Source organism: Enhydra lutris, unplaced genomic scaffold (genome assembly GCF_002288905.1).
Source record: "Enhydra lutris kenyoni isolate GAN:26980312 unplaced genomic scaffold, ASM228890v2 scaffoldscaffold12, whole genome shotgun sequence".
Taxonomy (NCBI): Eukaryota; Metazoa; Chordata; class Mammalia; order Carnivora; family Mustelidae; genus Enhydra; species Enhydra lutris.
In genome coordinates, this window is record NW_019154096.1 from 56,786,550 (window position 1) to 56,799,011 (window position 12,462).

The 12,462-nt window shown below is 39.6% G+C and overlaps 1 protein-coding gene across 1 annotated transcript in view; it reads left to right on the forward strand.

Annotated features, from left to right (window-relative positions):
* LOC111145125 (sortilin related VPS10 domain containing receptor 3) overlaps positions 1-12,462 on the forward strand; it is a 584,701-nt gene that overhangs the window by 356,086 nt on the left and 216,153 nt on the right. Inside the window, exon 5 of the mRNA XM_022499799.1 lies at positions 6,493-6,566. Within this exon, the coding sequence (XP_022355507.1) occupies positions 6,493-6,566 (74 nt within the window). The remainder of the gene's footprint in view (positions 1-6,492; positions 6,567-12,462) is intronic.

A 12,462-nucleotide genomic window follows, 5' to 3' on the forward strand; every position in this document is an offset into this window, starting at 1 on the left:
CTGGCTACCGCCATATGGTCATTATTAATTCATATTTATTCTTAGAAAATACTATCCTTAGGGGTGTGGTGAAAATGTATAGAAGAGGAAAATATAGGGAAATGAGATTTTGGCTTTTAATCACAGATTCAACAATCTGGTCATACACCAGACTTTTGGTCTTAAAACTAAATGCCTAGAAATAGAGACCAGACCAAAACAAAACAAAACAAAACAAAAAATAGAGAAATGTAGCAAGATCTATCTTTATTATTCTTGGTGGTAGGTATAAGGTGTTTGTACAGTTGACCCTTGAGCAGCACAAGGGTTAAGGACACTGACCCCCTGTGCAGTTGAAAATCCATGTACAACTTTTGACTCCTTCCAAATTTAACTACAAAAGCCAATTGTAGACTGGAAACTTACTGATGATATAAACAGTCAATGAAAACATATTTTGTATGTGACATGTATTAGGTACTGTATTCTTTCAATAAAGCCATCTAGAGAAAAGAAAATGTTATTAAGAAAACCATAAGGAAGAGAAAATATGTTGACAGCACTGGACTACATTATGTGTATTAGTGAATCTGTGTATTAGTGAATGCACACAATCCAAACCCATGTTGTTCAATTATATAGTTTCACACGGGCTGCTGTATGAGAGTACCTCAAATTAGGTGACTTAGCACAATAGAAATTCATTGTCCTACAATTCTGGAGGCTAAAGTTCCAAAATCAAGGTGTTGGTGGGGCCATGTTCCCTCTGAAATTTAAAGGGGAGCCCTTTTTTGCATCTTTGTTGTTTCTGGTGATTTGTCTTTAGTCTTTGACATGCCTTGGCTTGTGGATACCTCACTCCAATCTTCTGTCTTCACATGGCCTTCTCTCTGTCTCTCACGTTCTCTTCCCTCTGTTCCCATCTGTGTCCATATCGATCCTTAGGAGGGCATCAGCCATATTGGATAAGGGCCCACCTTGAACCCATTTTAACGTGGTTACTTTCTATCCAAATAAGGTCACATTCTGAGATGCTATAGTTGAGGATTTCAACATATCTTTTTGGGGGGACAAGTTGAAGCAATAACCTCCTGATACAATCATATCATTCTTTGGACTTAAGCTTTCCATATACAACTTGTTGTTCCTCTTGTGGAATATTACATTGATTAAATTGCCTCTTATTCTTCAGCTATCAGATGCTTTTCCCTGGCAGGCTAATGTAATTAGGGAACTAATAACTGGATCAATAAGGAAAAGAGCATGTTCATTCATATTTTCCATCTGTTCCAGTGATTCACTTAGTGCTTTCTGTGTGTGTGTGTGTTGCCACTGAATACATGGTTGTTAAGAAATAAGAGACTATGACACATAGGGGAAGAAGGGAAGGTAGAGGATCTGGATTGTTCTCTGGTAAAAATCCAGGTATGTCATCCTTGCAGGAAGGGGGCATCCTGAGGCAGGATGTGGAGGAGAATAGTCTCATACGTAACTTTGTATAAACAAGAAATTTTTTTAAGATTTTATTTATTTATTTGAGAGAGAGAGAGCACGGGGAGAGGGACAATCAGACTCTGTGCTGAGCACAGAGCCTGACGCAGGGCTCCATCCCATGACCCTGGGATCATGACCTGAGCCGAAGTCAAGAGTTGGAGGATTAAAACCAACTGAGTCACCCAGGTGCCAGATCTTGTTTAGAAACAAGAAATGTTTCTAAAGATCTTTATTGTTTGGAAAATCTACTTTATTTTAGTGTTGCATGAAGCACGTTGGGTTGAAGCCATGCAGGACTATTTAAAGAACATGTAAGCTAATATGTTGCTTTTCCTAGGAAGGATTCAACACTATTCTTGATGATCTCTGTGTAATACCACTTTGTGGAAAATCCCATATTGCCTTGTCTGATTCCAGGTCCCTCATGAAAGAATTGCAATTTTAATTTTTGGCCTTTTAAAAGGTAGTTTTAAAGGTAAATATAATGTATACTTTATGATTAGAAATTATTATTATAAGAATGCAAGTAGAAGACAACACTGGCTTATATTACTATTAAAATATTATATCCATTGTAAAGAAATCTGAAAATGATGGAAAACTTTAAAAAGTATGTGTTACCCATAGTCCCACAATTTAGAAATAACCCCTGCTAGTGTTTTGCATATTTCCTTCTGATGTGTTTCAAGTTTTTATAATACTTTAAATAAAATTAGTGTCAATGTTTTGCAATGTATTTTAAAATAAATAATATATCATAAACATGTGCATATCATTAACTGATCTTGTAACACTATTGAGTGGTTATCTAGATTCTTTATTTCTCTTTGAGTGTCAGAGCTTTTTTAATTACTAACGTAATGCATGTAATTTTAAAGACCTAGATAACCAAAAGAAAAAATACTGATGGCCTCCAATCCTACCCTTGCAGAGATAAGTAGTAATAATATTATGACATACATGCATGGCAGTGTCTGAATTTCTGTCGTCCACTGTTCAGGCATTTTTAACCTTTGTAATTCCAGCACTCATTTCAGTACTTAAAGCATAGTGGTTTCTTGATACACTTTTAGTCAGTGAATGAAGAGAGGGAGAAATGGATAAACACGTATGTGAATGCGGAAGCTGCAAAGATCCAGCTTGTGGTAGAATAAAATTCATTTCAGACTCAGCAACTTCCTGTGGTTGGAGAGACAAGGTAGCTAACCAAAGGCTCTTAATGAATAGGAGTCTGCTCTTTCTGTTCATCTGAATCAGCCTCTAGGCAGAGAATTCAATTTAATTTTTCTCCCATCAGTCAAACAGAAGAGCTGAAAAAGCAAAACCAGAGACAAGGGAGGCAGTAGGTGGAACAGACTTGGATGAGGAGATCAGCAGCTGATCTCTTGTTCTTTCTGTTAGGAAGAACATGAGAGGAGAGGAGCAGTGCTTTTCCCAAGGGTGAGTCCTAGCAGGAACTGTGGTGGAGGCATTCTGCCACTACTAGATGCTCCAGTGTGAAAGGACTGATGATTTCTCTGGAGTATTGGGACTCCAGCAGTGTCATTGTGACCCTCCTGGTTCTTCCCCAGCTTTTGTCTAGAGTTTGCAGCAGAGAAAGATGCAATCATGCTGGGTTTTATTTGAAGGGATTTGGGGCTCTGCTTTTATATTGGTATCTGGGCTGACAGAGAGTCTGGTATCTTTGCGTTATGGAAGGCTCCAACCAAAGTCTCTTCTCTATTTAATTGGCAAACGTGTCTTCAGTCTGAGCATCTGTCTCTCAGACACCTGCCATGGGAAGGAGAGTCACCCATTTCTTAAAACTCTGCATGGAAATCTCAGTTCTTGCAAAAAAAATTATAAGGATATATTCTTTCCAGTGCAATGATCTGGTCCTTACCAATTCTCTTCTTCCTCTCAAAACCCTCCCCAATATAAATATACATACAGATAAATATAAAATCAGCCACAAATAGTTGGGTGTATGGAAGGAGAGACAGACAGGAAAATGGACAGGCACCCTCCACTTCCTTTTAGCCAGTGACAGTCATCACATTTCTCCTTCCTTTTAAAAGCCTCCCCATAAGTCAAGTGCAATTAACCATATCGATACTTTTGTTCTTATTGTTTTCTTCACCCTATAAGATCTCTACCCACCTTCTCTCCTGTCCATACCACCTATCTCCAAAGGCCTAGCTCAAGCTGTGTTGCTCCAGGAAGGCTCATTGTTCCACATCTATTCCTGTTGATCTTGTCTGTTTCTCAACTTCTAGAGCTCTAGCCTTTGGCCCATTTTCCCCTTTGGTGTCATGTATGTATATCTGACAGTCATCTGTGTTTAAGTTGAGAGATGGACAATATTAACAGGGGTATATATATTCAACACACACATGTACACATCTCTTTGCTATTTACTGGACAAAAAAGATTTTTTTAAAGGTTTTATTTATTCATTTGACAGAGAAGAGAGAGATCACAAGTAGGCATCGAGGTAGACAGAGAGAGTGGGGGCAGCAGGCTCCCTGCTGAGCAGAGAGCCCAATGTGGGGCTCAATCCCAGGACCTCGAGATCATGACCTGGGCTGAAGGCAGAGGCTTAACCCACTGAACCAACCAGGAGCCCCAAAAGAGATGTTTTTATGTAGTTCATGATGCCAATGTCTAACATATATTTGAATTAAATTGAAATGAGCTGGGCACCTGGGTGGCTCAGTGGGTTAAGCCTCTGCCTTCAGCTCAGGTCGTGATCTCAGGGTCCTGGGATCAAGTCCCACGTCGGGCTCTCTCCTTGGCAGGGAGCCTGCTTCCTCCTCTCTCTCTCTCTGCCTGCCTCTCTGCCTACTTGTGATCTCGCTCTGTCAAATAAATAAATAAAATCTTAAAAAAAAAAATTGAAATGAGCTAAAACTTCTTTAAGTTCCCCACAGCTTACTTGAGATTACCAGAAGTTCATTAAAAAATTATTTCTAGGAGCACCTGCATGGCTCAGTGGGTTAAGCCTCTGCCTTTGGCTCAGGTCATGATCTCAGGGTCCTGGGATCAAGCCCCTCATCGGGTTCCCAGCTCAGCAGGGAGCCTGCTTCTCCCCCCACCCCTTGCCTGCCTCTCTGCTTACTTACGATCTCTCTCTCTGTCAGATAAATAAATAAAATATTAAAAAAATATTTCTATATGAATTGCAAGATCATGGACTCAGAACATTATGGATGGCAGCTGTTACCTGGGTGTGGTATGCCAGACAGCACATCCCTATAGCGGAGCAGTACTGAGGATGTGATAATGGGGAGCTCCTTCATCTGACCCCATTTGTATAAACTTGAGGCCCAACTACTTCTGCTTTTCCCAGTTTCCCCAGCTGTGAAAGTGTGGAGAACATAAACGTAATAAGGATTCTCATTATAAACTCGGCACCATGATTCCATGGAAGAAGACGGGAGCCAGGCATCAGAAGACTTAAATCCTTGTTCTTTTGACCAAAACTTAACTTCCCCAATACCAAGTTTCATTAACTGTGAAATAGGAGGATTGTGTGCTCACCTGTATATGTATTCTGTAACTACAGATACACAGTGGTGAATTGGACATGATTCCTGCCCCTTTTATGACTTACAGCCTAATGGCAGGAGGGGCATGCCAACAACCAGTGTTGTCTTGGTGTAAACAGCTTCTTAGAAGCAGACAGTAAAAATAGTGATGATACCTGGAGGGAGTGGTTGACTCTACCTGGTAGATGAGAAAATGCTTGAGAGCAGGGTTCCAAGTAGTCATAATTGCCTTGCCTTCCTTTCAGTGTCCTTGTAAGTCTCAAATGTATGTGAAAGAGCAGTGTGGTCCACTTATTATTATTATTATCATTATCATTATTTCCATAAGTCAGAGCTATTATGCTTCCAGGCATACAATTAAAAATAAGCTCCTTACTCTTGGCTAGCCTTTTATAGGAATGTTGGCCTTTCCCTTATGTGTTAAAAAGGGGTCAGACTCTACATCCGTAAAGTAAGCGAATGTGGAATCTGACTTTATTAGCCATGCTGGGGTTCCTCTTTATTTTTCTGAAGTCTTGAGGCTCTTCTGGAATTTTTTCTTATTCCATGAGTTACTATCCATTCTTATGTGCCCATTTTAATTATTGATGTATTCAACAAATATTTTAGTGAATGCTTTTTTTATGTACTGAAGGAATATAAACACAGCTAAATAATACAAATCTGAAAGACATGGCCACATATTACTTCATGGTAAGTGCCATGATGAGTGCAGTGAATTGAGAAGGGAGAAAGATGAGTGGCTTGAGGTGGTTGGAAAAGGGTGTGTGGAGGGAACCACCCATGCTTGTGTAATGTTTACTTAGGCATAGATATGGCCTTATCTCTGTGAAGACTTGGGAATATAAACAAGCGTGGTATCCTCCTGGTCAGTGAAGAGTCCATTTCACTTAGATTATATATAGGAGAGATAGATTTAAGATTACATATAGGAGAGAGAGATTTAAGCAGTGAGAGAGAAAACTCAAATAACACAATATTTTGTGCATAATATTGGCTCAGATACCAGCTGATGAGTATTTTTACCTGTGTTTTATTTCCCTGAGAACACAGAATTTACCTCTTCTTTATCTTCATAGCTACCAGAGTGCCTTACATGTAGGAGCTATTCAGTAAATAAATTTTAAATAAATTGTGCTGAATTGTTTTGAAAGGAGCTAAAGATATCATGGAGTTTGAAGAAAAATAAGAATTTTATGAAGGCTTTACCCCTGAAGGAGAGAATGATGGATGGCATCAGGAAGGATTTACACTCAGCTCAAAAAACTTCGGTTGATTGGATATACATTAAGCACCTCCTTGGTTCCAGAAGTCACCACGATAAGCACAGCATGATCATATTCATAGATTTTTATCGAGATAAAATGGATGCCAACTTGGATGTGTTAGGCACTCTGGTGTGTGGGAATGTCCTTATATAGGGCGATGCCATGTGTATTTATGTTGACACGTGTCTTTGATGCTTATGCTTCCTCATTTCATTGTTTTGCAGCTCTACAGCTCCATGGACTTTGGAAGACGATGGCAACTCATGCATGAACGTATCACACCCAACAGGTTTTACTGGTAAGCCCCATCCGCAGACCTGCTACCCTCTTGGATAAAAGAATTATTGGAAAGCATAGCACTTGGGATAATACTCAACACCTTCAGCACTTGAAGACACATGTGTTCTAGTGCTTTGCTATTGGTGTGGTTCACAGGACCAGAAGCATCAGCATCACCTGGGAACTTGTTAGAAATGCAGAGTCTCGGGCAAGACGTCCTCCGCAGGAGTCTGCATGTAACACGGTCCCTAGTGATTCAGTGTGTACGTTCAAGTTTGAGAAGCAGTGGGGTGCTCCAGGAGAAGGTCTCTTGGCTGGTGCTGTTTGCTGGGTGCTAATCTCCCTTTGTTGGGGCAAAGTATATATTTTGTGTAGCTATTCTAAAGCAGTATATCCTAAAATGTACTCTTAAGAACACTAGTTCCACAAAATGCTTTACCTCTCTGACGTGTTTCTATTGTCAAGCAATTTTAAGTAATGATTATTTAACTCTGCCTTACTCGAGATGCAGGATTCACTTTAGGATATTTAAGACTCTGGAGAAACCCAGAGACTGAAGAGGCCTCCCAAACTTATTTCACTAAAGAATCCTTTTCCCATGTCACACATATAAATGCTTCAGAACAGCTTCTGTGGAGCACATTCTGAAAAGCCTTTTTTAAGAGTGAGTATACATGTTCCAAATGGAAACTTAGCCCTCCCCCTATCAGAAAGTCTTTTTTTATTAATTGGTGTTCCTTTGTACGTGAGTGCTATTTTTACCTGGGTTATAGCAAGCTGAACATGGTTTGGTGTAATTTCATATTTTATTCTTTCCTACTGCAACATGAAAAACTTCTTACTTGCATCCTGCTTTCATCAGCAGAGGTATGGCCCAAGGAATAGAGATTAGGAAGCATGCACCCAAGTGTTTAATGTGCTCCATTATATGCTTAATTAAAACAAAACCAAAATTAATCTTTGGAAGTAGTCCCTATTTCCTACCTCTTTTTAAGCACCTTAGTTCAGTGCCTTCAAAAAGTCATGAGATGGCCATTTTTGTCTTCTATAAGGTAGGGGTGAGGTGTGTGTGTGTGTAGTGGGGGGTGGTGATGAGTACTTTGTGTATATATATATATATTTTTTTTTTTCACACCAACATCTTTGAAAGCAGTGTCGCCACCCAGTCCCCATCTGTATGCACAAAATTATGACCAGAATCCAGAAAAATAATTGCAGAAGCATCCTGTAAAAATGCACTGTGTACCAACCTACTGATTGCACATGGTGAGTGGGGGGTAGTGCTGTTGACTCAAAACCTGGCCTATTCCCACTTATTTTGTCCTTTTCAGACCAACTATTATTTGGTCTGTACTGTTAATTACACTTATTACTGGATCTGTATTTAGAACTATTAAGATTTTTAATAGACTAAGGCAGAAAAAGGAAATTTGTTTCTCTGATACTCCAGCTCTGTGACTACAGCCTTTTGCTCAGCCAAGAGAGACCAGTTTCTTGGTGTGCCATTACTCACAGGTCCCTCAAAAAGGAAAAAAAAAAATAAGCCCTCTGCTATTTCTGGAACAAAGTCTTGAGGTGGCGAGGCTGTTGGCTGACTAGGAAGTCAAGTTGATGGAAAAGGAAAGTACAATAGACTAGATAAGCCTTGTCATCGTTTCTGAGGGAAATTAAATTAAGTGGATGAGGGGCAGCATTTTCCCATGTTTTGTAAAGAGCAAGAAGAGAAGTTTCCAGCTGTGGTCTGCCCTCCCCCTTCCTTTGTGTAGCAGAAAGAATAAATCCCCAGGTCCTGATAATTGTGTTTCATCTCTCCTGCACTCTGTGATTCTTTCATATATGCCCCCATGGGGAAATATAAAAGTTAGTGCCCTTGCTGGCTAGCCAAGTGGTAGTTGGCAATTCCATCTTCATAATTATCACTTCTTCGTTTCTGATGTATAATTGCCGTGATTATTCTTCTAGGCATCATAGGAGTTGCAGTGGAAGAGCTCACTTTACACTGACATTTTTTTTCCCCTAATGACAAAATCCATGTCTGTCTAAAGCTCTAATCCATTTGTGTTGAAGAGACATGGCCTGTATGGGTTAGGAGTCGAAAAATTTACTCGGAACCTCCTTGAGAAAAGACAAAGTGTGCATCTGTCTGGTGTAGAGCCTTGCTCTGGCTGACACGAGGACTCTCAGAGTTGTGGTTCCCTCATCTGTAAAATGGGAACAAGATTCTTCTTGTCAATTTCGTAAGATTCTATAAAGGACCAGGTATGATCAGTTGGGCACTTGGCAATTTCATCTCTTCAATTTCATATCAGATTTATCAGTTGTACATTATAAGTCATTAAGAATTATGCTTATTAGCATTTCTAAAGACCATGAAACCTAAGTGATTTGTCGTTGTTCTGGGACACAAATTTGTATCCCATGCGAAATTAGATTTGGATAACTGTAGACATCTGATTACAATTGATTGGATCTGATTTATTAGGAAAGACCCACTTCTTAGCCAAACCTCTACTGCCTCCTACTCTTTATTGAGTCATAATTCTTGTGAACTGGTATAGCCAAAACAAATCAACAACAAAAAGCCCTAAAACTATTTTTCTTGGAGAGAGGGTGCAGTGAAGTGGTGTTGGGGACAGTGTGGACACACGGGAGGGAATGCAGTCATGCTAAAAACAAGACATTGAGGTGAGGATAGTTGATAATATTTTAATCTTGTATGTAGACAAAGAGCGTGAATGTGCAATTCACAAGTAATATCACCCATATATTGTTATCTATAATTTGGAGATTTGCAATTGTCTAGGGATAGATCCTTCGTGAATGTAAACTTTCTTCCTCATGCTGCCTTCAGTTGATGGAAAATAGCCCCTGAAGGGGATTTGTGAGAAAAGCACTCTGATCCCGAAGTGGTTTTTGCCAAGGGTGCAGGGGAAAGAACCGACCACACAAGCTCATATTTGCTGTAATGGCTGTGAACGTGTGTTGGGAATAGAAAGGGGCAGCTGTTATTTACCATTTCCTCCTTAGAGCCCCACAGTGCCTTTGAGTTAGGCAGGACTTGGGGCATAATATTCATTAGCAGCAATAATAAAAGCTTCATCTGGAGGTAAAATTTTTTATGTGAATTCCAGATGCTCTAACCCCACCAAGAGGGGTCACTAGGAATCTTATATTATGGACTGATTCAGCTATCCAGTGCATGCCCAAATAGTACTAACTGACATGAAAACTCCTTTATATGTGACCCTTTCACTCATTGATACCTGGTTAACAAGCAGATCACCAGGCCTATCCCATGTTACCATTTATCACCCCAGCTGCTTTAGCAATAATAATTTGCAAGCAGAGCACAAAAGTGGAATGTGTTTCTTAACATAATCCCTTTATTGTATGCTTGGGCAAAGCTATCATGAGGAGAAAGTATGTGTTTTCTTTTCTTTCTTTTTTTTTTTTTAAATATCCTACTGAGCTGCAAATGAATAGTATTTCCACTCCTCCACTGGGAGGTATTTAAGAGGCAGGAGCATTCTGCAGTGGGAAGATTGTTTTCTTTGCACATCCAATGTGAATACTTGTTGTGCTTCACAGCTTTGCCTTCAGGGCCCCTCAGCCTCCCTAGGTGTTCAGCTTCTTCTGGTGTAACTTGGCTGGCCTCTACATGCATCTGGTCTGATGGCATTTGCTTGTATAGCATTGTGAAAGAGAGAAGGAATAGCTACAATATCTCTTCCTTATTAACTTCCCCCTCATTATGCTGGCTTCTGAAAGATCAGGGTCTTTTTTGGTCTTATTTCTTGCCATCACTGCAGGGGAGTGTGTTGATAAAGTAATACACCCTAAGGTATCAGGGACTTTAAACTCTTAATCCTTTTCTGGGATGTTTGGGTTGCAACAATAATTGGTCTTGAGAGTAAGAAACCCTATAAGAAGTCAATATGTGTAGTACTGGTTTAATTTATTTTATTTTATTATGATTTTTATTTAAATTCGATTAGCCAACATATTAGTTTTTGATGTTATGTTCATTGATTCATTAGTTGTGTAACACCCAATGCTTATCACATCATGTGCCCTCCTTAATACCATCACCCACTTACCCAATCCCCCCACCCACCTTCCCTTCTGCAACCCTCAGTTTGCTTCCCAGAGTCAAAAGTCTCTCATGGTTTTTCTCCCTCTCTGATTTCTTCCCATTCTGTTTTCCTTTCCTTCCCCCATGATCCTCTGCACTATTTCTTATATTCCACATTTGAATGAAACCATATGTTAATTGTCTTTCTCTGATTGACTTATTTCACTCAGCATAATATGCTTCAGTTGCATCCACAGCAATTTTAAACGGTAGTATTTACAATAAATGGCTGTGTAATATTCCATTGTATATATGAACCACATCTTCTTTATCCATTCATCCGTTGAAGGACATCTCAGCTCATTCCACAGTTTGGCTCTTGTGGACATTGTTGCTATGAACATTGGGGTGCAGGTACCCCTTCTTTTCAGTAATCTGTATCTTTGGGGAAAATACCCAGTAGTACAATTGCTGCATCATAAGTAGCTCTATTTTGAACTTCTTGAGGAACCTCCATGCTGTTTTCCAGAGGGCTGCACCAGCTTGCATTTCTACCAGCAGTGTAAGAGTAATACTGGTTTTAGATCAGCTCACATTAGAGGAGCAGGAAGAAGGCCTCTTGAGGACTGCTCATTTGAGCTACTATGATGCCTAGTTGCAGGCTGATTAGTGGCTGGTGTATAGGGACAGTCAGGGTGGGCTCTATGTCTCTCCTGTACTTTGATTAAGGTCAGTGTACTCACTAGATTTCTAGCGGTGGTTTGTGCCAGCAGCTTTTCTCTTTTGGTTTTCAGAAAGGCAATGGGAGAGGGTAGGAAAAATGGAAAAATACACAGGAGTTGCTGAGAAAATGCCTTTTAAAGGAGAAAGGGATGGCATGGAAAAAGATAACAGATTAAAAGTCTTCTCATTACAATCTTGCCTTTTCAAGCCTCTGTTCTTCTTGTTTTCCCCAGTTTCTTTTTGTCTGCATATGCTCATTCATTTGTAGCCTACGCACATTACATGTGAATTTCTACAATCTACTTTTTCTCCTCTTAATGGTCTATTATAGCAATTTTTGTGTTATTATAAAATCTTTATAACCACCATTTTTAATTGTCTATGCAATACTTCATTATATAAAGATACATATTTTATTACTGTGTTTTCTTTTTATTGGGCATTAGAAATTTTCACATTTTTGATTACCATAAATAACAGTTTCATTATTATTTTGTGCATATCTGTTTAATATCTAGGGTTGTTTTCTTGCACCAGTGTCTGGGTAGCCCAAGGAAGAACTTCGTGTTTTTCCCAATCTCAGCAGTGTCACATTTACGTGATTATGACCCAGATTCAATACGGAAGGCATTTCAGAGCAATGCTGCTTTTTTACTGAACATTTTCTTAAATGCAAAGAAGCATTATATCATACAGCACACAGTGAGTCTTTCTAAAACTCCTTTACTCGTATTTGTCTCCAAAAGTTCTGATCATCTGGGTTACTTTCTCATCTCAGTCACAGAGGCTTGTTGTCAGAGCAGTGCTCTTCCAGAGCTCCCCTCCCCTCTCCACCTACACCTTCCTCCCCAAGTATTCTAGGCTTTTCTTATGTATGGTGACCTACCCTCTGTCCTTTACTGCTCCACCCATCACTCTCACCCCACTCCTCCAGCAAATCAATGTAATATTTTTTAGACACACATCCCTTAGAACGTGAAAGAAGGGGAACTGGTAACTGTTAGAGTTTAATATTTTTGGTTTGATCAACACCAGAAGGGGAATAATTATATCAAAGTACCTAAATTTTGAATATCTTTAAAACCTGTCATTAAAAACATTACAAGTTGGGGCACCTTGG